The 25,790-nt window shown below is 39.3% G+C and overlaps 1 protein-coding gene across 2 annotated transcripts; it reads left to right on the top strand.

Annotated features, from left to right (window-relative positions):
- Window positions 1-301: 301 nt before the first annotated feature.
- LOC137236836 (solute carrier family 22 member 3) lies at window positions 302-23,866 on the top strand. Of its 2 annotated transcripts, XM_067759864.1 has the most exons (6): window positions 302-1,113; window positions 16,919-17,073; window positions 18,487-18,655; window positions 22,677-22,999; window positions 23,070-23,204; window positions 23,274-23,866. In XM_067759864.1, exons 1-6 carry the CDS (start codon window positions 356-358, stop codon window positions 23,813-23,815), a joined length of 2,082 nt encoding a protein of 693 aa, XP_067615965.1. In that variant the 5' UTR covers window positions 302-355; the 3' UTR covers window positions 23,816-23,866. The 2 variants fall into 2 exon arrangements, with proteins under 2 accessions (XP_067615965.1, XP_067615966.1); XM_067759865.1 differs by lacking the exons at window positions 16,919-17,073; window positions 18,487-18,655.
- Window positions 23,867-25,790: the final 1,924 nt, after the last annotated feature.

Genomic DNA, 25,790 nt, shown 5'->3' with positions numbered 1-25,790 from the left:
AGTCACAATAATGTTGTCTCACAAAGATTATATCAGCAAACATTATAAAATGTCAATAAGCCAATATTTGCATTATGGGCATTCATCTTTTAAATCTAAAATTAAATTTTTTTCATCTTTTTTCTGATGAGAGCGACTGTACTAATTTTAAGGATCAACATTCAGTTGACATTTCCAATTGTTATATAGCGACTAATAGCTATAGTTAACGATCAACTTTATTGGTAGAAACTTATTGATTTAATCTAGAGCAGTAGAACAGTTTCGCAGATTAGCTCGTTTAGATAACTTCTACATATCCGGAGAAAATACGTTAAAATTTAGTATAAGTTCCCACATAAATCTCGTCCTAAAAATGAATTCAAGCCAAGTAAATGGCGAGGCGGATGAAACCGATAAGTCGTTTAGTTTTCGAACAATTGATGATAATACTTCAACAACAGATACAAATACAGTCAATTCAAATGCACTCTCTTTTTTTAAAACAAACATCAACGCGACGACTACAAACAAATTTACTCCGCCATCCACACCCGTACCAATCGATATCGTTCAACAAGTTTGCGGCAATTTTGGACGTTGGCAGCTGCGTACAATCCTACTGATATTCTTATGTAAAGTTCCTTCGGCCTGGTTTATGGCTTGCATTATTTACACCGCCCCTACCCCACAAAAAGGCGACTACTATTGTCGTCCTCCGCGAGCCCTTATGAATAATTTCAGCGCGGGACACCAAATAACTACTGGCGATACTACACCGAACTGGATTCGCATATCACCGTCCGTCTCTGATGAGCGTGATACCGATCGTCGTTTCTATGTGGATGCCTGTAATATTTACGAAGAACAATTACAAAGTGATTTTGTTGCGAACTATGGCAACTATACGAATCCCTTCGAGGAACCGGATGCAGTGCGTTTGGCAAATGGTTCACTCAGCGTGAAAGTGAATGTTTTGCCTTGTGATCATTTTGAGCATAATTCGGAATATCATTCACTTGTGTCACAATTCGATTTGGTTTGTTCGCGTCAGCTATTAATATCGGTGACACAGTCTTTTCATGGTTTGGGTGCATTTTTTGGCGAAATTTTCGCGAAATACGCTCTCAACGAGTTAAGTGTTGATAATGATTTATCTGTTTTTTGATTATTTGACTGTAATTTGTGGAAAAATATGCATATGAAGTGTTAATTGATCATTGTCATTGACCGTAACTACCGACTTTGCTCTGACATGCTAAATATGACAGAATTTTTGATTGATATGCATACTGCACATGGTGTTTCAGTTTCAGTTGGACAACTTTTTGAGATATGAAGCGCTGTTTTAAATGGACATATGTGTCAATTATTTTTCAATAAGGCTTTTCAAGATTTGGTGCATAATACAAATAGTCAATTCAAGGGTTTGGTAACAACACTAATTTTTCCCTTGATTTTTCATTTGTTTACATCAATTTCCTGTATTTTGATTATTTTTGGATGCAAACATACCTAAGGGCCATTTCCTCACATGAACTTTGTAATTTATCTGCCCTATAAATAAAAATATTGTTAAAAAAAAACGTTTTTATGGGACAGAAACATTTAAGATTTGAGAAAAGGTTTATAGGTACTAAATTTAAATTTTAAATTTCTTTCCTTCACAGAACAGGGCTACCCCACGTGGATCAGCGAGAACAGAGTATCTTTCGCCTAAAATGATCTTTGGCAAAGGCTTTAAGGTTTATATATGTAAGGAGGGTGTCACCTCATTCTATCGAAAATGGACTGCGTTGTTGGTACAGGTGTCTTCTCCGAACTACTTGAAGCTCCACTGCTATCCGTCTTCCATACTCAGCTAGCATCTTCAAGGCAGAGCTACTAGGAATTGAGGGCCCTGTTGCTTCCTGTTGGAGAATTTTGTAATCGGTTAGAGACATGCAAACTAAGCGTCCTTTACACTCACAATGGTACGAGGCAAGGTTTTTATTTGTACTGAACTCCATGCTCCTACACAGGGCTGTTCAACCCTTATACACTTATAGCACTTTTGTTTTTTTTTTTCATAGCACTCCCATATGCCGTCACATGTAAATTCGATTCATATGAAAGTGCATAGAAAAAGTATGATATTCAAATTTACACTAGCAAATTGATAACAAAAACTTTTTCAAAAATATTGTAGCACTGAGAAAAATTTTAATTCAAAATGTATTCATTAAGGGAACCATCAAAATGCTTTAAACATTTAAAATAATTTTTTTTTTTTTTCAATTTAAAAAAGTTTCATTGTAGATATAATTTTGTATATGTATTGTGATTTGCACTTCAATATACAAATTTTTGAACAGCCCTGCTCATACCCATGAGCTCTGCAATATTAAACAAATATTGAGCACACAACTCGTGTGTGTGCCATATAAAATATTAGCAAGTACCCGGCTTACTTCGTTACCCCGCAAAAAGTTAATCTATTGAGTTTTTGCTATTTGGGTATAGTTTAAAAGAAGAGATACACACACATATGTCATGTATTTTTTCTGCTACGAAGGTACTAGTGTAATACCCTCTGTTGTATGAAATGCAAACATTTTTAAATTCGTTACCGTTACAAACGATTTATTAATGAACAACTTTGAAAGAAAGATAACAATTCAAATAACATTAGGTACTTAAGTAAATCGACTGCTGAGTCTAATATCACTCTATTTCATAACGCTTTTCAAAAACGCCCCACCTCAATACTCTTTTTAAAAACACCAGACATCAGAATTTTTTTTCGAAAACGCCCTATCTCAGAATTGATTGAAGAACGCCCCATCTCAGAATGTATCTCAGCTCAAAATGTATTGAATTTATACCGAGATGAAACAAATTTTGAAATAGAGCGTTCTTCAATCAAATTTTGCAGTAGGGCATTTTTGAGTCAAATTCTCAGGTAGGACGTTTCTGAAAAGAATTTTGAATAGGGTGCAATTCCACTCAGCAGTCGAAATTTGATTGTAGAACGTAAAAAATTAATAGATAAAATAAGGTACATTTATTTCAAACACTTCACTACGAAGGTCTACGCCAACATAACTAAATGTTTGTCTTGCGACTTATTAATTGAAATTGTATTAGTCCAAGTGTAATAGGCGGGTACTTCCGAGTAAAGCAAAGTCTTTGCAAAATCGTCAACTGAAAAAAGGTGAAAAAATGCTGTCAAAGTGGTTTGTAGTGGTTCCTGCAGTAACATAGACCCTTTGTCCATTTTCTAACTGAACAGATAGATGTACAACCGCTGAGAAGTGCTTATGAATCGAAAATCCCAGTAATCACCAAATACCTTCTGATGTGCCTAAATATCTACCATTCAACAAATTTTGCACTTCGTCCTTATTATCTTGAACGGAAAATCTCGCTACCTTTATTGACATACTTACAAATATATTTTATTGCTTGCACTGAATGACAGTACTCTACATTTATGTGAGCGGAGAAACATCTGGAAAGAACGGGACAATATGGAACGATCCATCGGCTGTCGACGTTGTCCCATTAGAAAGTACATGGACATAGTCACCCTCCGCTGAAGACCTTCGCCTATATTTTGGTTATGCACATTACCCGGTCTGCGTATGCTGTTCGAGCACGCATGGGTATCGTTTTGAGCATCGTCCATTCAACATGCAGGGTGATGATAAATTATCAACCCCACATGGGCGGTGGATCCTATTTTTAGTAATTATATCATACAACATCGGATCTTCGTCTTTATTTGGAATTTCCGCTCATATAATGCGATCCATGTCATCGGGAAAAATTTTATCTATTAGCCAAATTAAAATACATATGCGCGTGAGGTAAACCTCGCTTTTGCCATTCAACAGTAAACATATGGCATCTAACATTTACAAAAATATCTTGTTTTGTAATTAAACTCATTAGTTTGTGTAGTTTGATTGGGAAACAATTCGTTTTTGATTTCACTCCAATCTGGATTGCATGTGAATGTTATACATAAGTCAGGCCTTCCATAATGATGGACATATAAGAGGACGTTTTGTGTACGTTCATGCAAATAGCGATCCAGTAAATGAAGACGGCAAAATTACTAACTGACCAATATTTTCAGGATTGCAATCCTCGTTAACAACATCCCTTAGATATATATAACTATTTGCACGCAACGTCTTTTGGTATGCTTTTATAAAATTCTACCTTTTGGTCATCAGTTTGGCAGCCATGTCCACACAGTATCGGTTAAAGAGATATCCATATCTATGAAGCGCATTAAAGCTATTTGCTCTAATCATAATTTTATATGCATAAAATTGCATACATGAAACTGTTTTTTGTGGGTTAGGTGCCCCACTGCTTGGAGAAGTTTGCGGTATATTTATGCTGTAACCGTCATTCATTTAAAAATATGATAGGGTATTGCAAGGGGTCATATGAAGGATGAATGGAGAGTGTTATCGTGGGATTGTAGCACAATATGGCGGAGACCAACATTTTCGTCAACTATCAATACTGCAACCTCGCCTGTAGTCGGGGCATTTATGTCTACCACGGTGTTTAATTTGGCCATTTCCTAGCCTTACAAAAACACAAATTTATTTATGCAACCAATGAAAAGTGGAGAATTTATTATATAACTCAGATGTCGTCTGTATTTAAATACTGACTTCCGACCAATCGCCCTTTGCCTGTTGTTCAATGCTCGTAACCTTTCATTTTAACTGCCCCCTTTGTTCCAAAAGCATCATACTTCGCTAATAAATATAAGAATTGAAAATACCGAAAGGGGAGGAAAAGACAGGAGGAAAATAGCAAAACAATATCAAAGCAAATCATATTTTCGATTTGCATATAATTTGTACTTTACTACATGCATAAGTACACATGTGTGGCTTTGTACGAATTGACTGTTTTATGCGGCAGTTACTCACGAACGTACGTACCAAAAACGTGTCAGCTGACACGACCAATCTTATGAGTGTGCAATGTAAACGAAAACTCACCGACGTGCAACGCCCGTACGTACGTAGCACGGAACGTAGAAATCAAAACAATTTTGATTTTTTCCGTAAGAACGTGTCAGCTGATCGCTCTCTCACTAGACAGAGTTGCCTAGTAAACTTTTGTGCGCTAATTTTTGACCGTTTGCAGTTTTATGCAAAAACACCTAATTAAAGTTTGAAAAATTGTGAAAGTAATTCGAAATAATTATGTAAAGGTGCAGATTATAAATATGTAATCTATTTATATTTATTTAATATTAATTCCAGCCTTTTACAACATCAAAAATTAAATTGGAAAAAGTTGATGTTTCCATAAGCATGCATGCAAAATGGGCAATGGCAACAGTGCTTATCTGTAAACAATATACACACAAATATGTTATGTACATGTACACAAACGCACACAATGATTCGTACGGGCTTGAGGGTTCGGTCAAACGCGTTTCGTACGACAAACGTCCGTACGTCCGGCACACGTCGGTGGGTAACTGTCGCATTAATTTTCAGTGGTTGTAGCAACACAATAACAAAGCAAAAAACTCTAGCATCTGCCAAGAGCGAAATGACGCACTCTCTTTGGCTGTGAGTATATGTATCTCTTTACAAACACAAAGTTTTTTTTTGTTGGCTCGTTGTAGCTTGGGTTTGGCCATCGAAAAGTTGTATGCTTGCATTACTTGGGGGTTGTTATCAATTTTATCCTAAAAATAGCTGCCTTTAGTTTGTGAAAATGGAAAAAATAAAAAGCGCGGGGTGTTTATTTGGGTCAATACTTTCTTTAAAAAAAAAATTCATAAAAATCGGTTTGGTGCTTCTTGAGATTAGTCGTTCCAAACATTTCCCAAATATGCATTTTTGAACGGTTTTATTTAGCTTGAGTTGACAGGCTGGTTGGCACGAATTTGTAATTGAAATTTAAGTAACTTCGCGATAAGCTACAAGCTTTAAACTTGGAATATGGTTCATAGCCCCATGACAATGCAATAATACGAAAAAAATTGCCGCTAGGTAGCGCAAGGATCGAGATATTCACAAAAATCATATTTGTGGTCCGATTTGGCTCATAGTTGGCACACATAACTATACATTGGCATCATCTCTAAGCCGATGTTAAGCAGTGACTGGTATGCACATCAATAATTCAATCATTATGTACGTACACGCAGCGGAGAGGCAACGCACAAACACATGCAGATATCTTATCTGAGATGCTCCCAAAAGTATGCAATTATAATTGTGGAAGTGTCGCTCACAAATACACGCGCATGTGAGAAGCTATACACGTGCATCTGTAGTTATATTTTTATAGCAGTAACTAAGTAAATTCTGGAAGCGCCTAGAAGATGCAACGAGAAATCACAGAGTATAAAAGGCCGCAACAGTAGAGGTGCGACAATCAGTTTGATGTAAGACGCTATATCTGGCGAGCGATAGTAGTGTTATTTTGGAAGTACTTTTATAAAGGGCCATTTTGTATTATTGAATAGTGGAGTTATCTATTTAACAGTTTAGTGATTCGAACGTTAGCAGAAGATTGCAAATAAGGGGAATCGCACTAAATTCGTTGCAATTGGTGAAAGAAGAGAAATTGTTGAAAAAATTCCGAAGACTTCGAGTACAACTTGGACATGGCAAAGTGGAGTGAATTGAAGATCCAGCAACTGAAGAGGGAGTTGGAGAGCCGTGGATTGAATACAAACGGCAATAAACTCAAACTTCAGGCACGACTACGAAAGGCAATGGAATTAGAGGGAATTAACGTGGAAGAGTATGTCTTTCATCTTGATGACGAGGATACAACAAAAATTGAAGAGAAAAATTAAACATCGCAGACAGTTACGAGCACAGACCTGAACATGATATTGGCTGCAATATCGGCACAAATGTCGGAAATGTCATTACAAATATCCACCAACATGTCATCACAATTGGAATCACAGGAGACACGTATAACATCCAAGAGTGAAACACAACTAGAATCCAAGGAGAACAGTATAACATTCAAGATGAAGCACAAGAAAGGCGTATTTCAGAAATGTCGACACAGATAACATCTAAGATGGAAACACAGTTAGAAGAACAGAAGACATATATGGCTGAGCAGTTGAAAGCCCAAGAATCTCGCATATCTTCGCAACTGTCAGAACAGGAAGCAAGGGTATCATCAAAACTGGAAGCGCAGTATGCCAAAATCGCTCAATTTCAGGCAGAAGTCGATGATTTGAAGGACCGTATGGAGGAGTTGCAATTAAATCGCCCAGCTGTTTCAGCAAGCAATCCAAAGGTAAAAACACCATCCTTTGACGGTTCTGTTCCTTTCCAGGCCTTTAAGCTACAGTTTGAGAAGATCACAGCAGGGAACAACTGGAATGCTGAAGATAAAGTTGCTGCACTGTTAATGGCGTTGAAATGGCCTGCAGCTGAGATTTTACAAACCATTCCAGAGGGCGAACGGAACTGTTATGAAGCATTGATGGGTGCTCTAGAGAGACGATACAGAACTGAGCATAGGAGACAGATATACCAAATGGAGTTACTGAAGCGCTTCCAGAGACCTGGTGAAACATTGCAAGAGTTTGCGTCGGATGTTGAAAGGCTGGAACATTTAGCGAATGCGGACGCAACCGTGGAATACACTGAAAGGATAAAGATTCAGAGCTTTATAAATGGCATACGGGACGTTGAAACAAAGCGAGCTACATACGCAAACCCAAAGCCAACATTCGCAGAAACGGTTTCACAGGCTCTGATTCAGAAAACAGCGTCGCATCTGTGTAAGCCAGTTTTTAAAGCACGCCGTGTGTAAGTAGAAAGGCCAGAGTGGGTAGACGCAATATTGGAGGCGCTGAAATGGGGTGAATGAGGACAAAACGAAGTACCTTCTGTCATCGAGCAAAAAGTCAGCGCATACGCGCCTTGGCAACCACGCTACTGTTGGCAGCCATAATTTCGAAATAGTAAAAGACTTCGTTTATTTGGGAACCAGCATCAACACTAGCAACAATATCAGCACTGAAATCCAGTGAAGAATCAATTTTGCCAATAAATGCTGCTTTGGACTAGGTAGGCAATTGAGAAGTAAAGTCCTCTCTCGACGAACGAAAATCATACTCTACAAGTCACTTATCGTACCCGTCCTGCTATATGGGGCAGAAGCATGGACCATGACATCAGCAGATGAAGCAGCTTTGGGAGTGTTCGAGAGAAAAGTTCTTCGAAAGATTTATGGACCTCTACGCGTTGGCGAAGGTGAGGACCGAAGAAGATTTAATGATGAGCTGTACGAGCTATACGCAGACATCAACATAGTCCAGCGAATTAAAACGCAGCGGCTGCGCTGGCTAGGCCATATTATGCGTATGAAAGATGATGCTCCGGCCAAAAAAGTGTTTCTATCGGAACCGGCCTATGGAAGCAGAGGTAGAGGGCGGCCCCCACTCCGTGTGAAGGAACAGGTAGAAAACAATTTAAACTCCCTTGGTGCGACCAATTGGCGCCGGTTGGCGGAGCGAGGGAGCGACTGGCGCGCCTTGTTGGACGGCCATATCCGTTTAGACGGTTAAGCGCCAATTAAGTAAGTAAGTCAGTGAACGGATCGCAAAAGCGGATTGAGAGAGTTATCAAATGCGGGAAGTCCGGTCACATTGCACGTCATTGCGATCTTGATCCTAGTGGGTGCAACAGCATGAGTGGTTTTAAAAACAAAGCTGGAGGGGATGAGCAAGAGCGAGTAAGATGTAGAGATCGAGAGCTATATCCAGCTAATGTCCTGTGATATCTGTGTCGCAAATTGGAAGGAAATCAAGCAGTCTTACCGTCAGAGGGAATGTCGATGGCAAGGAGCGTGTACTGACTGCAGATATGGGCGCATCTCATTCCTTAATCCGATCTGACTTGGTCAACAGCAGAATAAAACCGTTACCTGGAGCAAGGTTACGTATGGTCAATGGCGAGTATAACCAAGTACAGGGAGAAGTGATATGTGAAGTCTTAATTGGGAAGGTCATGGTTCTACACAAATTCATTGTGACAGGGATTGTTGATGAAGTCATATTGGGAGTGGACTTCTTGGTTGACCATGACATCAAGATCGATATGCAGAGAAGGGTGATGCGTTATGAGAACCAGGATATACCACTTAACTTCAGTTTGGAGAAAGGGTTCAGTAGTAATTGAGTAATGGTGGAGAAGACTCGACAAAGACCACGAAAGTCAAAGGAAAAAGTTGATGGATCGAATCGACCAAAAAAGCGAAATCAAAAGTATCTGCGAGAAAAACACCGGCATTGACAAACCCTAATGGACGCACTAAAACGACTGAAAGAATTTTTCAGAAAGAATGCAAGGGTGGTTTCAAGCCAGCGCGCACTACTGTTGTGAAACGTCAAGACGACACAGATGATGCAAATTCAATCCGTCAAGCGAAAGCTCTACGAAGTAGTTCATTGGCCAAACAACAGAGTGTGAGGGAACGAACCAGGGTAATGAGTAGTACGATGAAACACAGGTACGAAGAGAACAAGAATTTGGAAGGTTTCTTGAAGGGAGATTTGGTACTACTATACAACCCTCACCGGCGGAAAGGTGTTCCATCCGAATTTTGGTGCAGTTGGGAAGGCCCGTATAGAGTTGTGAAGAGGATCAGTGATGTCATCTACTGCATACAAACAATTGGGAAACCAGGAAATAGAAGGGTGGCTCAATTGGAGAGGCTAGCAGCGCTTAGATCGAGAGATTTGTCTGATCGGGACGATCAGACTTAGGTGGAGGGCAGTGTAACGAATATTAGCAGCACTAAGGGATACCATCATCTCTAAACAAATTCTAAGCAGTGACTAGTATGTACATCAATAATTCAATCATTATGTGCGTACACGCAGCGGAGAAGCAACGCACAAACACATACAGATATCTTATCTGAGATGCTCCCAAAAGTATGCAATTATAATTGTGGGAGTGTCGCTCATAAATACACGCGTATATGAGAAGCTATACACGTGCATCTGTAGTTATAATTTTATAGCAGTAACTAAGTAAATTCTGGAAGCGCCTAGAAGATGCAACGAGAAATCACAGAGTATAAAAGGCCGCAACAGTAGAGGCGCGACAATCAGTTTGATGTAAGACGCTATCTGGCGAGCAATCGTAGTATTATTTTGGAAGTACTTTAGTAGAGGCCATTTTGCATTTTTGAATAGTGGAGTTATTTATTCAACAGTTTAGTGATTCGAACGTTAGCAGAAGATTGCAAATAACAAATGTACAATTGTAACAAATTCTCAGGAAAGAGTCCTTGTAATAATGAGTCACTAAATGAACTAAATAGAATGAGAAATAATAGGCAATTAAAAAAAGACTAAACACTTTAAAATAAAATAATTAAAAAAAAAAATTTTAAGTTAAACGGTTTTATTGAAAACAATACTTACATGAAGTAATAATAATACTAGGCTAGGATAGGTTAGGTGGTAGCTGCCCTGATAAGGATAGCTCACTTGGACAACACGAAGGTCCGTTGTGATACCACATACACCAAAAATAACGGTGACTTAGATCTAGCTACTTAGAGAATCGTTGGGTAGCAACGATAAAGCTCCGAATGATACCGATCTCAACTTTGGATATATCCTCGGGAGATCCAAGTGAGTCGCGACCGAAGTACTTTCGCCTAGTTCTGGCAAAAGCTGGACAATCAAGCATAAAGTGATTTGGTGATTCCACCTCATCATCCTTCTACACAGCTGCAGCAGGATGGAGTTTCCAGTATATTGAGACGTACCGCATGGATACCCATGGGACAGTGCCGTGTCAAAACCCCAATGACCATTGATAGGTGAGCCTTAGTGAACCCAATTGTTTCAGCAGACCTCCTGCCATCCACTTTTGGCCAGAAATATCTTGCTACCCTGCAAGACGTGGTATCCGCCCAACGTTTCCTGAGCTGATTCGAGGCCCAGCTATAGAGGAGCAATCCACAGGTGGCCAGCTGTATCCTGAAATACTAAAAGCTAGAAAATAATTAGGTAGGTCCTAGGTACTCGTCATTATACCCCTCATCAATCTAGGGCATTGATCAGACAATTAAATAAAATTTCAGAAGAGCAGATAAAGTTTAACGCATAGCAGTCCATATAAAGTTTAAGCGTAAACGTATATAGATGTAAAAAAAAAAAACAGCTAATGCCTCGATTTTAAAACGGATTTCTTGCAGTAAACTTTGAATTATTTACTTTCGTTACTTATTAAGACGTTGTACTTATGTAAGATTGGTATGATGTATGGGGAAATATAGAATGTAAGCAAAATATAGCAAAGCAAAGCAGGGCATGGAAAGGGAGAGATTGGAACGGAAAGTAAAGAATAGAAAAGAAAAGAAAAGAAAAGAAAAGAAAAGAAAAGAAAAAAGGAAGCGGAAGATAGAGAAAAGGAAGATTTGGTATATTCTTTTTTCATCGAGGTGTAGACGAGCTATCGATTTGTTATCGAAGTGTTACGCATTTGATATCGATAACGATTTATTATCGAAGACGGTTTGATTATTTTTCGAAAAACTGTCCATATGTTATCAAAATGCTGTCGATTTATTTCGGAGTGCTATCAATTTTTTATTTATGTGTTATCGATTTATTATCGAAAAGGCATCGAATATTTATCGAAAACTTAACTATTACTAATCGAAAATTTATCGATGTGCTATCAAAAATTAATCGATATGTTATCAAAAAGTTTCCAATTTGTTATAGACATGTTTTCGATACGTTATCTAAAAGTTATTGTTTCGTGATCGAAAAAAAATCTATTTGCTATCAAGAAGTTATCGATTTGCTATCGAAAATTATTCGATTTCTTATCAGTTCGTTATCAGCGTGCTATCAATTTCCTAACGACGACTCGTCGGTTTCTTATATAACAAACTAGCAGACCCGGCATACGTTGTTCTGCCCTAATTTTGGTATATCTGCATGAGTTTTAAGCAGTTTTTACCTCGTGCTCTCATTCTCACAATAACACTTATACTTCGCAACTGATAGCTTGCTTAAATCAAACTGATTTTCGTGCCATACTGTTTGATTTCCTCGTTGACATATTTCTAGGCGCTTCTATTTCTAAAATTTACTAGCTAATTATCAGCTATAAAATTACCGGCTATAACTACGTTTATAACTTCTCATATGCGCGTGTACATGTGAGTGATGCTTGCACAATTATTGCCTACTTTTGGGAGTATCTCAGATATATGCATGTGTTTGTGCGTTGCTCTCCGCTGCTTGTATGGACATATGTATAGACATAATGATTGAATTATTGATGTGCATACAAGTAACTGCTTAGTGTTGAATTAGAGATGATAGTATCCCTTAGTGTTGCTAATATTCGTCACACTGCCCTCCACCTAAGTCTAATCGTCCCGATCAGACAAATTTCCTGATCTAAACGCCGCTAGAATCTCCAAATGTACCACTCTTCTATTTCGTGGTTTCCCAATGGTTTGTATGCGGTAGATGATATCACTGATCCTCTTCACAACTTTGTACGGGCCTTCCCAACTGCACCGAAATTTGGAGGGAGCAACTTTCCGCCGGTGAGGGTTGTATAACAGTACCAAATCTCCCTCCAAGAAACCTTCCGAATTATTGTTCTCATCGTACATGCGTTTCATCTTACTACTCATTATCCTGGATCGTTCCCTCGCACTCTGTTGTTTGGCCAATGAACCCAGGGCCGGCTCTACCACATACGCCACCACCTAGGGCGCCAAGTTCTAGGGGGCACCAAATTCGATAAACACTTTTGTACTAAAAATCCTTTTTTCAAAAAAAAAAAAAAAAAATTTATAGGGGTTCTATATTTAGTTTCATTAAAAAAAATTTATTTTCACCTTAGTTATATTTTTCAACACAACTTGTCTGGTCTCATGCCCAATTTAGTATTTTGTTGACGATACCAATGTCGGTTGCGAGTGGCGAGCGTTGCTTTTCGAAACTGAAATTAATCAAAACGTACTTGCGTTCGGCCATGACTCAAGAAAGGCTTGTCGGTTTAGCATTGCTATCAATAGAGCAGGAAATTGCGCAAAAATTAGATTTATGTAAAATTATATCAACTTTCTCTGAGTTGAAGGCGCAGATAATGAAGTTTTAGTAAACTCTAAGATAAGTAAAAATACTTTTGTGTGGTATATTTTCGTTCTTTTGTTGAAAAAATAAAACCGTTTAAAAAAATATATTTAATATGCAAAAGAAATATTTTTTTTGTTTTATTGACACTAAGTTTGAATTTAATATTTCTAATCTCTAATTTTCTGATCTTCAATTTCTTTCTATAAATACGGGAGAAAGGGGCCGCAAATAATAACTCGCCTAGGGCCCCAAATTCTCTTGAGCCGGCCCTGAATGAACTACTTTGTAGAGCTTGCTCTTGACGGATTAGCTTTACATAATCAGTATCGTTTCGACGTTTCCCAACAGTAGTGCGCCCTGGCTTGAAACCACCCATGCATTCTTTCTGGCAAATTATTTTGTTCGTTTTAGTGCGTCCATTAGGGTTCTTCAGTGCCAGTGTTTCTCTCGCAGGTACCTTCGGTTTTGATATGTTTGGCCCATTCGTTCCATCAACCTTTGTCCGATCTACTTTCCTTAACTTTTGTGGTCTCTGTCGAATATCCTCCACCAGCACTTGCTTACTGCTGAAACCTTTCTCCAAACTGAAGTTAAGTAACACATCCTTGTTTTTATAGCGTATATTCCTTCTTTGCATGTCGATCCTGATGTCATGGCCAACTAAGAAGTCCACTCCCAATATGACTTCATCAACAATCTCCGCCACAACGAATTTGTGTAGAACTGTGACCTTCCCAATTAAGACTTCACAGATCACTTCTCCCTGGACCTGGTTATACTCGCCAGTGACCGTACGCAACCTTGCTTCAGGGAATGGCTTTACTCTCCTATTGACCAAATCAGATCGGATTAAGGAATGAGATGCGCCCGTATCTAACATCAGTATAAGCTCCTTGCCATCCACATTTCCTTTGGCGGTAAGACTGCTCTAGTTTCTTCCAATTTGCGAGATAGATATCACAGGACTTTCAATATCTGGGACAAGTTTTCGTTCTTTACATCTGACTCGCTCTTACTTATCTCCTCCAGCTTTACGTTTACGATTAGCCAAGTTGGAACTACTAGGACCAAGATCGCAATGACGTTCAATGTGACCGGGTTTCCAGTCTTTGAAGCATTTGAAAACTCTTTCACTCCGCTTTTGCGATCCTTATATTGCGTCTACCCACTCTGACCTTTCTACTTTAACGGCGTTAAAACTGGCTTACACAGAAGCGAAACTGTTTCCTGAATCAGAGCATGTGATACCGTTTCTGTGAATGTTGGCTTTGCGTATGTCGCTCGCCTCGTTTCCATGTCCCGTATGCCATTTATAAAGCTCTGGATTTTAATCCTTTCAGCGTATTCCACGGGTGCGTCCGCATTTGCTAAATGTGCCAGCCTTTCAAAATCCGACGCAAACTCTTGCAATGTTTCGCCAGGCCTCTGGAAGCGGTTCAATAACTCCATTTGGTATATCTGTCTCCTATGCTCAGTTCCGTGTCGTCTCTCTAGAGCGTTCATCAATGCTTCATAACAGTTTCGTTCGCCCTCTGGAATGGTTTGTAAAATCTCAGCTGCAGGCCATTTCAACGCCATTAACAGTGCAGCAACTTTATCTTCCGCCTTCCAGGTGTTCACTGCTGACGTCTTAGCAAATTAAATCTTAAATACCTGGAAAGAAACAGAGCCGTCAAAAGATGGAGTTTTTACCTTCGGATTGCTTGCTGAAACAGCTGGGCGATTTAGTTGTAATTGCTCCATCGACCTTTTAAATCATCGACTTCTGCCTGAAATTGTGCGATTTTTGCATCCTGCGATTCAAGTTTTGATGATACCCTTGCTTCCTGTGCCTTCAGCTGCGAGGATATGCGAGTTTCTTGTGCTTTCAACTGCTCAGCCATATATGTCTTCTGTTCTTCTAACTGAGTTTCCATCTTGGTTGTTATACGAGTCTCCTGCGATTCTAGTTGGGATACCATTTGTGACGTCATATATGTCTTCTGTTCCTCCAGTTGAGCTGACATATAACTTCTGTTCCTCCAGTTGAGATGACATATATATCTTCTGTTCTGCCAGTTGAGATGGCACTGTCGATGTTTGTGCAGATATTGCAGCCAATATCATGTTCTAGTCTGTGCTGGGAACTGCCTACGATGTTTCGTTTTTCTCTTAAATTTTTGTTGTTGTCTCGTCCCCATCAGGATGAAAGATATCATCGTCCACGTTAATTCCTTCCGACTCCATAGCATCTCGTAGTCGTGCCTGAAGCTCGAGTTTATTACCGGTTGTATTCAATCCACGGCTCTCCAACTCCTTCTTCAGTTGCTGGATCCTCAATTCACTCAACTTTGCTATGTCCAAGTTGTATTCGCAATCTTGGGAACTTATTCAACAATTCTTCTTCTGACACCAATCGTAACGAATTTATTGAAATTCCGCTTATTCCCAAACCTTCTGCTAACGTTCGAATCACTAAACTGTTGAATACATAACCCCAATATTGAATAATGCAAAATCGCCTTTATTAAAGTACTTCACAATAACACTTATACTTCGCAACTGATAGCTTGCTTAAATCAAACTGATTTTTCGTGCCTCAACTGTTGCTGCTTTTATACTGTTTGATTTCCTCGTTGACATATTTCTAGGCGCTTCTATTTCTAGAGTTTACAGCTTCTCATATGCGCGTGTATATGTGAGTGATGCTTGCACAAATTATTGCCTACTTTTGGGAGTATCTCAGATATATGCATGTGTTTGTGCGTTGCTCTCCTCTGCTTGTATATACATAATGATTGATTTATTGATGTGCATACAAGTCACAGTTTGGTGTTGGCTTAGAGATGATAGTATCCCTTAGTGTTGCTAATATTCATTACAATATGGATAGAGATAGATAGATTAAATCTCCTTAGTGCACAAACATTAGCATGTATGTACAAACATACCAAAAAATGGGACTTTTGTTCAAGAATTTGAACGAAATGTTTGAAATTTTTAAAGAAAGAGGTTTTTTCACTTGTGCTGTCCCACTCAATACAAGTTTGTTCCCCAGTTCACAGCGAACAAGCACACGCACTGCACCAGCGGGTTAGGGGATCAGAATATACCCGCGGTAGGTATGCCTGTCGTAAGAGGCGACTAAAATACCAGATTCAAGGGGCTGTGTGGCGCAACCCTTCAGGTTGTCAGCGCAATATACAGCTTCTCCAAACCCAATTGTCGACCTCACCTAACCGCGGCGAATCCTGTTTCACGACATACGAGGCTCTGGCGACCCAAGCTCCTCATGGAACTTGGGGGTAGGGAGGGAGGGAATGGCCTGAAGGTTTAACGTGGCCACATAAATCGTTCCCGAGATGGTCGGGCTAGCACCTTAATGGTACCGGAGCGTACCGGATTTGTATCCGGCAAAGGACCATCACAGCGATAACACTCCCCAAAGCCTTTGGGTGAGCAACCTTATCGCTACAACAACAACAACAACACGCACTGCCTTTTTTGAAAAAAATTTTACTTTTGTTTAAAAAATTTTGCTCACATTATAAAGGAATTGTATTATTTTTTATTTTTTTTGTGATGCAGAACTAAATATTTTATTTATTTGATTAAGAACTAAATATTTTATTTATTTAGTTCTGTCCCATAAACCTACTTATTTATATCCATTAATTTGACATTTTTTACCCTCTGGCAAGTGGAAAACAGATTTTACCACTGCCTTTTTTATGATATTGAAATAATTATATTTTCGGGGTCACATACATTTGGCTTCGGTTTTGTGGTTTTTCAACTTTTAACAAATTTTTGTTTTTTGTTTAATCACAGAATCAGCCCTCATCGCCTTATGCTAATCGGGATGATTTTTCAAATCTTTTTCGGCTGCATGACTGGTTTGGTAACAAATTTTCCATTGCATGTTTTCTTTCGTTGTCTGACTTCGATTGCCTGTACTCTTATGATGTCTGCTGGTCAAGTTATATGTAAGTTACAACAATTTTAAATAAGAATAGGGGTGTTCTGCATTTCGACTTGGATTGGAATTTTTTCGATTTGGCAACTTTGGTATTCTGTATTCCAATCTCTTTCGATCCAACTTTGAATCGTTCGATTTTGTGTATTCTGCATTTCGACCGTAGTTCCGCTTTTCTAAGTTGCAAATTTTTTGGTGGAAAAATATTTTATTTTTATTTCTTTAATTAATTTATAACAGAATTTTAACAAAAATGTAAGTAAAACTTGTTGAGAAACGTAAAAGGCTTGAGATGGTGATTGTTTTTTATATGTTTCCAACACAAGTGCAGTATGAGACGTTGGCTAATTTAATGGCAACAAAGCGGGAAGCCAGCCTTCGCATAAAATTCTTATTTTCTCCTCTCCACTTTGTTCAAATGTTATCCACTGAGGGCATATTTTTGGTTGCATTACATCCAGAAACGTAGACAGTGACCTTGACACTGTTGACTGTCCCATTCCTACATTATAATCCGCCCCTATGCTGGTAACTGCCATCTGCAAAAAATTTCAAAGCAGCTACTACAGTATTAAGGGCAGATGTCGATGTCGAAGTCCTTGGATGAATGTGCCCCGCAAAAGTATCTAACACATACTTGAAAGCATCCTTATTAAGTCGAAATTTTTTTTACCACTTTTAAGTCCAATTTCTTACAATCCATCACTTATCTCAAATGGATTACACAAATCTCGCAATATTTGCCTTTCCATTCTCGCCTGGCCATTTTCATATGCGTTGTTTTCCAACTCCACATATAATGCCGCGGCTATTGATTCCATTATAATAGACAGCTATAATTTGTGTCTGTTCGTTGGGTCCAGTTATATGCCAAAGCAAGGTGCCGTAGTAGAGGAAGGTAAAGCGAAAACGTAAACAATCCTTGCGGAAAGAATAAATAAACCTTTATAAAGTATTTTAGGCCAGTGCAATGAAATTAGCATCCATAAAATTCAGGAAATGTCAACTATATTCGTGCAGGAATCCGTTTTAACAAAACTTGGTGGCCACGGCAGGGAATTGGCCAAAAGAATGACAAAAACAGACTTACAATTATGAAAGCACTTCACTCAAAAAAATATAACACTGCGGCAATATATTCTATTGCTTTTTTTTTTGTACAAGATGGCGTGGATAATAAAATATAAACGTTTTTCAGTGTTTTTTTACAAATTTTCTTTAATATATTTTGTTCCAATGTTCACACATTACGTACAAACAGCTGATTTCGAAAAATCATTTGCTCTTCCTCTTCTCGTTACAATTCAGTCGTAATGCAGAATACCCAACTTCGACTAAAGCGGAGCGTAGAACGGGAATGTAATCGAAATGCACAATAGGGGTGTATATTTATGTTCGTACAATATTTTAATTCTTATTCTAGTGATGGACATTACTGGCGGACGAGCAAAGATTATTGTGACTACGCTTTCTGAGCTATTTTGGGGCATTGGACTGATTCTTTTACCAGGGATATCAATATTTTTTGATAGTTGGTGCTACTTATATGTGGCTATATCGTCATTTGTGGTAATTTTGATATTCATGCACAGGTAAGTCGATTATAGATAAAAATATCGTCAAGGAGAAGGAAGGGTAATAGTCTAGTTGAGGGGTCGACTGCTAATACGCTACCAAAAATATCGAGAGAGGTGTCAAAAAACGCGTATTAATCTCGAGAACGGCGGAAAAGAAACATTTTATCTCTGTCCTGAGATATTTGCAGTTGAAGTTGGCGATTTACAAGTGGTTGTTGTTGTGTTCGTACCCACAAAAAAAATTGTGCATCACCGTGGCGGTAGCGCGGTCGAAGGCCGCCAACGCAGAAAGGTGTTCTGCGCAAAAATAATATGGATCCCACCCCCGGTTTCGGAGGTACCCGCGGGTCTTTTTCCGGTTTTTCGTTAATATCTTTTGAACGAGTTAAAATTTTTATTCTCCGCCTTCGGATTATTAATACTGGTGTCAAGACGCGTCGTTTGACGCCTCTCTCGATTTTGGTAGCGTATTAGCAGTCGACCCCTCAACTAGACTATTACCGAAGGAAGTGCCACGAGCATACTATTGGGGTGGGATGTTCCTCGGGAGCTAAAGGGTCTATTGTGTCATCGCAACTGGCCAAAGGGGGGTACCACTCTTACCTGTTCTCTCACAACCAAGGTGTTGATGCTAAAACACCTTGGCTGTGTGGGATCCACTTACATACTATAATGCCGTGGAGGTCTATGGCTTTGAAGGCTTCAGCATCGTTGGTATTCGTTTGTGCGCCTGCCTCCTGATCCCGTCTTCCGAAGTATGCAATATTAATTGTCGGCAAAAGGATCATTGTCACCAAAGGCAATAGTTACATTGTCATTATGTTTCGTCATGTTAGATGGGAATTTCATGGTTCCTCATAACATCGGCATAAAAACAATGACCTTGCAAATCCTAATGTGCATCTTTTGTTGGAGTCGTACATACTGCTGGACCAGTCGCTCGATTTCCATATTGAGGTACCTAATCTGGGTTTCCCACTTGATCACGCTCAGCTTCCTTGGAGTGCTGCTTAATTGTGAATTCGGGACGAATTTCCTATATTCTGCCAGTTTTAAGCGAGATGAAGCCGAATCCTCTCGTCGCACATCAAATGGAATGGTGAATACAGTGAAAGACCTCTCTCTAAATTACCGGAGGCCTACCCACTTTGCCTCTTAAAATTGACATGGGTTCAGAGTATGAATAAGCCATCAGTTTAGGCTAGACAATGTAACTAATGTTATGTTATATTAATATAGTTTATAACTAATGGACGGTAGTTAATAAGTATTGGAGTGAAAACGGAAGCATCGTATATTGAGACTGTACAATGTCGGCCATCTGGTTACAGGGCATAACCTGACTGGACAACCACACACTTCCATTTGTCATCTAGGTAGATATGAGACGGGGATTTAAGGTTACTCTAGGTACCTTCTACTGCTACGTATGCCTTAGTACAGGTGGGCTAGGTCGCATGATTTGTCACAGCCCTGAAGATTGTCATCCCTTTTCACTCTTCACGTTTATTGGGTTTGCCATTGTCGTTGGCTGTGTAAATCGTCAGCGTACGCGCCAAACCAAGCTCGAGCCAACAAGCGCATTTAAGAAAGTAGGTTAGGGAAAGGCAAGAGTTCAATTATGGCGTCATTAAGTCCGAGCGGTAGCGGGCGGTGTCATGCTTCACAGGATCATATCTTTGACGACGTTCATAGCAGTGGAGTCGCGCTGGAAGGAGTTGCTCCGAGTATAATGAATGTGAATTGGGGCGTGATCTGTCGAACAGGCTTATGCTTAATAAATCGGATAACCAACGATTATGGGAATACACACAAAACTGCAAATTACAAATACACGCCTTAGTGGCTGAAACTGGCTTGGGACAAAACCATGACCAAAGAGTTCCAGCGACGATATTTGACAGATGGCTTTTTGGTTCGAAGATGTGATAATAAGCTCACCCTGTTGTTGTTGTAGTGATAAATACACTCCCGGATGGTTTTTGGGAGTGTTATCGATGTTGATGGTTCTTTGCCGGATATAGATCCGGTACGTTCCGGTAACAAGCACCTTTAAGGTATAAGCCCGACCAACTCGGGAACGATTTGATATGACCACATTTTAACCTTTCAGGCCATCCCGCCCACATATCCCAGGTTCAGAATGTGTAAATTAGAGAATCTGTAAATTACGCATGGTAACCCTTAACACGGTCGCGCTACACAATTACTTGAATTCCTGAGATCATCTCGTCACTATCTCCGCCGCATCTCTGTCCTGATCATACGGAGGGTATGCTTCGATTTTGGGGACGTATATTTTTGGAAAGCGTGTCCGATTCCGTTTTAGTCACGTTTGACCAGATATAACACACTGAGTTTAGGTCGCTTTTCAATAAACCAATAGTCCTAATTGTGTCCCTTTGCTTTGTTGTGCGACAGGCACCTTCATTGAGGTTAAATATCGAACCGGCGTTTGTGTCATCTCTCACTGGTCAACATGTTATGTACTCAACGAACCTACTTTAGACGTCCCAATGCGCCTGAGAGAAATCAGGAGTTGCATACGATCGAACAAACAGAAAATGCGTGGATAGAAGTGCGGGTCTGTAAAATGTTTAAGATCATGTGCAAATCTTATGAAATTAGACTTACAACGTTGCTCATCTCTAATGAGAGAAAACTTAAGCCTTGTAATGGCTATACTTACTTGACACTGCCTTCTGGCTTCACATGGCTATAAACTAGGCCTCGTCAGTAACAGCAGGTGTGGGAAGTATGGACCCTAGGAAGAAACGGTTGACCACATTCTGTGTTCGGGGCCTGCACCCCCAAGGTCAAGGTTGCAGCTATTAGGGTCGGGAGGATTACTAGATCGCGAGCACAAATTAAGCTGGGTCTTAGAAATGTTCTAGTATTTGCCAAAATAACATAGTAATTTCACAACATAAGACTTGATACCTGATTGTGTTTTTTGTTTGTTCACCAAACCAATTCTGGTAGCACTATGGACAAATTCACTATATGTGAGGTCTCTATTGAACCGCCAGTGCAACCTAACCTAATCTGTGACTGGCTTGTTTATAAATACCATGTTCTTTATCATTAATATTTATCTGCTAGTTTTCACTTCATTTGGATTTTCTGGACGTATAGCTACAACTTCCTTCGACGACAGTGATTGGGTATCCTGAAAATGAGGTCGCACGATTTTTATAGAAAAAAAGAAAGATTTTTATAGGGTGTAACTAATATCGTATTTTTAAACGGTTTTATTTAGCTTCTCGATAACCTACAAGCTTGAAACTTGGAATATAGTTCAGAACCCGATGACAATGCAATAATAAGAAAAAAACTCCGACAGGCGGCGCAAGGATCGAAATATTTAAAAAAATCATATTTGTGGTCTAATTTGGCTTACATTTGGAATATAAAATAGCTGACGTGTTTGCTCTGGCTTTCTTTCACGAATAATAAAATGAAGCATACATACATGATAAGAAAAGAAATAGGAGGTAGAGAAAGAAAGATAAGTGTGACAGAGCTGCTACCAAGCAGCGTCGTTACATAAAGTTGCCACTCAGAGTAAAAGTTACAAGTGTTAACAAAAATAATATAATTAAAAAATTTTTTTTATATTAAACGGTTTTATTGAAAACAATACTTACTTTAAGTAATAATAATACTAAAAGCTAGAAAATAATTAGGTAGGTCCTAGGTACTGGTCATCACACTCCTCATCAATCTAGGGTGTTGACCAGACAATTAAATAAAAGCGTTGGACGCGTCAAATTTCTATTGATAGTCATAAGTAAGACCAACTGAGCCTTAATCAGATTATGCTACGCTTTACATTTTTAGAAATATGACGCGCACAAGGTTTTTTTTAATTGTCTGATCAACGCCCTGGATTGATGAGGAGTGTGATGACTAGTACCTAGGACCTATGTTATTATTTTCTAGCTTTTGGTATTATTATTACTTAATGTAAGTATTGTTTTCAATAAAACCGTTTAACTTAAATTTTTTTTAATTATTTTATTTATTATCCCCTTAGATGCATTGCAGACTCGCCGCGCTGGCTTCTTCATCACAACAAGTTAGATAAAGCTTTAGAGCAACTACTTAACTCGGCAGCCTTCAATAATCGCACGATACCATTAAATCTCGAAGAGAAATTAGTGATCTATGCAAAACAAATACAACAAAAGTCAACGAATGCACCAGTATATTGGTCAATTTGGGAAAAAACCACCGAACTCAAATATATCTATTGTATACACCTTTCCTGGGTGGGTGTCATCATTATACACAACGTAATGCTGCTGATGATAAGATCACTGGGAAAGGAATACATTCACGTCAATACAGTTTGCCTGGGTTAGCGAAGACATTTTTATTTAACTTTTTCAAAAAATATACAATAATAACAACTTCTTTTTCCATTTAGGTTTATCTGAGATTTTAGGTATCTATTTGGGTTTATATTTTATACTCTACACCAGACGCCGCTGGCTGTGGTGCGGTGAATTGATGATTGGTTCGGGTGCTGTTACATTTCTCATTTGGTGTGTGCCGAGCTCATGTGAGATCCGCTGAAACTACTCTTTCTCTAAGTAACATTTTCTCTTATTTTGTTTTATTTCAATTTCAGTAAAGTCAAGTCGTCGGGTTGGTTTTGAAATGATCTTCTGGATATTTTTGAAGTTTTCAAATGCCGTCACATTTGCAGTACTTGCCACTTGCACTGGTGAAATCGTTGCTTCTGAGAAGCGTGACACATTAATGTTTTCTGTATTGACGCATAGTCGCTTTTGGCTTATTTTCGGTCCATACATAGCTACAACAATTCAGATACACCATTTGATTCCAATTACCATCTTTGCATCGTTGGCCGTGTTGACGGGCTTGTTGCTTTGCTTTCTTAATCGCGCGTTTTGGAATACGGAGCAACCTCGCAGTGTTAAGGTGCCCACACCAAATACATATCGGCGCAACTCCTCTTTGGAGCTACTTCGACGTTTCTCCGCAAGTTCGGCTTCAAGTGGTGGTAATGTCAATCCAGGTTTCTATGAAAATGGTCTGGCGATAAGCATTTCTGATTTGTGGCTTGTGAACGCTCAATTCGAAACCATAGCGGAACAAGACATTTCAGCTGCAGAATCTTATAGTGTCAGTGGAGACAAAGTAAATTAAGAAGAGTTTTTGGATAAAATATAAAATTTGTATTATACCTAGTAGTGTAGTTTCTAGTCAGATATAAAGTAATAAATTATTTTAAACTAATTAGTGGACCTAAAATTGGTATGTGAAGAGAGAGAGAGAGGGGTTAAAAAAGTAGGTTTTAGAAGAGTTGCAACGTATTAAATGCATCGAGCAGCGTGTACGGAAAACCTGCCCTGGTTTCTACACCTATAACTCGATGTTCGGTAATAAAAGGGATGCCGGACCATATAAGTTCTGTGCTGTGTAAGGCAACGGTGCGTTCGGTGCTGATGTATGGCTCTGTAGTGTATAGCGAATCTCTTCATAAGAACTCCAATCTCACCTGCCTACAGAAAGTAGGTCCCATTTTAAACCTGCTTCCGATTGGCTCGAAGCCGCATTGATACTTTGGGAATATGGGAGCTCGAAGAATATTCAGATAGGGCATAGCACTATCCTTAATATACATACATACTTTTGGCGGGAATATTGAGGGTTGAGTCTACACGAATTCTGTAGAGATTTATACATCATTCAATTATTCTCGATTTGGACAGCCTGCATATCGTTCCAAGCTCGTAACATAACTGGCAATTTAGTGGAATGCAAGCAAATTTTAGCTGCGTTAACCAACTCTCTACAAATATCCACTATCTGAGCTCCGGCTTATGAGGGAATCGAAGAAAATGAGATAGCCGATAAGCTGGCACGTAGGGTATCAGCGGAAGTAAGTTATGGAATAAGCAGAGTCGAAGTGAGCATACGCCAGGACCATCCCGGAGGGAAATTCAAATTTTTAAAGGAATAAAGTTCTGCAAAGGTGGAAGGGAACCTGAAATGAGAAAGAGACAAGGAGTACTTATACTGGAAAAGATGAGTATTTCTCATAATGACCACTGCTGGGGCTGTAAAGACCCAACCCTAGTTATAACACGTCTAAGATCTTTCGGAACGTTATCGGAAATAGGGACTCCAAAGATTCTTGATTTTATAAACATTTCCGATAGGTTCGATCCAGCATTCGGTAGGTTCGTACGAGTTTAGGGCAACAAAACGGCCTTTCAATAGCTACTTGGGCGACATAGGACATAACTAATTAGCAGAGCCGGATACCGTGCTATCACACCAAATTGACGTTATCTTTTTGTCTGGCCCAGACGGTGAGAGCTCAAGAAAAGGTGATTGCTAAAAATATTGTTGTGCTCTACCGCCCTGCCTCACTTCAGCCAACAGAAATCAGGGGTAACAGATTTGAGATCGTATTATTGTCAGCGGTTTTCTACCTGTATTTTCACTTATGTAAGTGGTGTTGGTGAAAGACTCAAGACAATCAGTTACATAGTGAAGTCGACGTGAATATATAATGGTGCGGCTCCTAGTAGAAACTGGGTCTAGGAGAAGTGTACCCATCGATATGGCCGCTTCAACACGAAGATTAGTTCCCTGGTCAACTTTCCTGCAGCAATGCAGCTCATTTGCTGTTGTCAGCATCGCATCCATTATTTTCGTGCCTAATAAGGTTTATCGGTATGGTATTGAAAAACCAGCCGGAAAACTAACGCACTTTATGGCGCTATTCTGCGCTGGATCAAAGTTATAGATGTTCGGTTCTTACAGAAAGCAGCTTACTTAGACACGGCAACCAGCCTGGATATTGTAATCGCAGTCTCCTCGAAGCGCTTTGAGAAGTTGGCAAGCGGAATTAGCCTCTGCCAAGGTATTCTGGGCAGCTGCGGTTTCTACTTGTTGGTTTCAAATCATCATATTGATGAAGGTGTGCCTTTTTCTCGTCATGAGGATCAGGAAATCAGTTATGTCGCCAGCTGAATACCGTAATCATTTACCGAACTATTTGTACTACGCATTACTTGGTTTGATTTAAGCTCTGCATGCTCCGCAATTGTGTGCAGATATCAGCTACGTGATCTACAATATAAACCAAATGAAAGAAAAGTGGTTTCTTGCA

This window comes from Eurosta solidaginis, chromosome 1 (assembly GCF_040869045.1).
Source record: "Eurosta solidaginis isolate ZX-2024a chromosome 1, ASM4086904v1, whole genome shotgun sequence".
Taxonomy (NCBI): Eukaryota; Metazoa; Arthropoda; class Insecta; order Diptera; family Tephritidae; genus Eurosta; species Eurosta solidaginis.
The sequence above is the reverse complement of the archived record's forward strand: the minus strand, read 5'-3'. Positions and strand labels throughout refer to the sequence as shown.

Excerpts from the sequence above, each read along its gene's own strand:
- LOC137236836 (XM_067759864.1), top strand. The coding sequence starts at position 356 with ATGAATTCAAGCCAAGTAAATGGCGAGGCGGATGAAACCGATAAGTCG. Across the intron at positions 18,656-22,676 it reads ATTTTGATATTCATGCACAG|ATGCATTGCAGACTCGCCGC; the intron begins GTAAGTCGATTA and ends TTATCCCCTTAG. Across the intron at positions 23,205-23,273 it reads TTGGTGTGTGCCGAGCTCAT|TAAAGTCAAGTCGTCGGGTT; the intron begins GTGAGATCCGCT and ends TTTCAATTTCAG.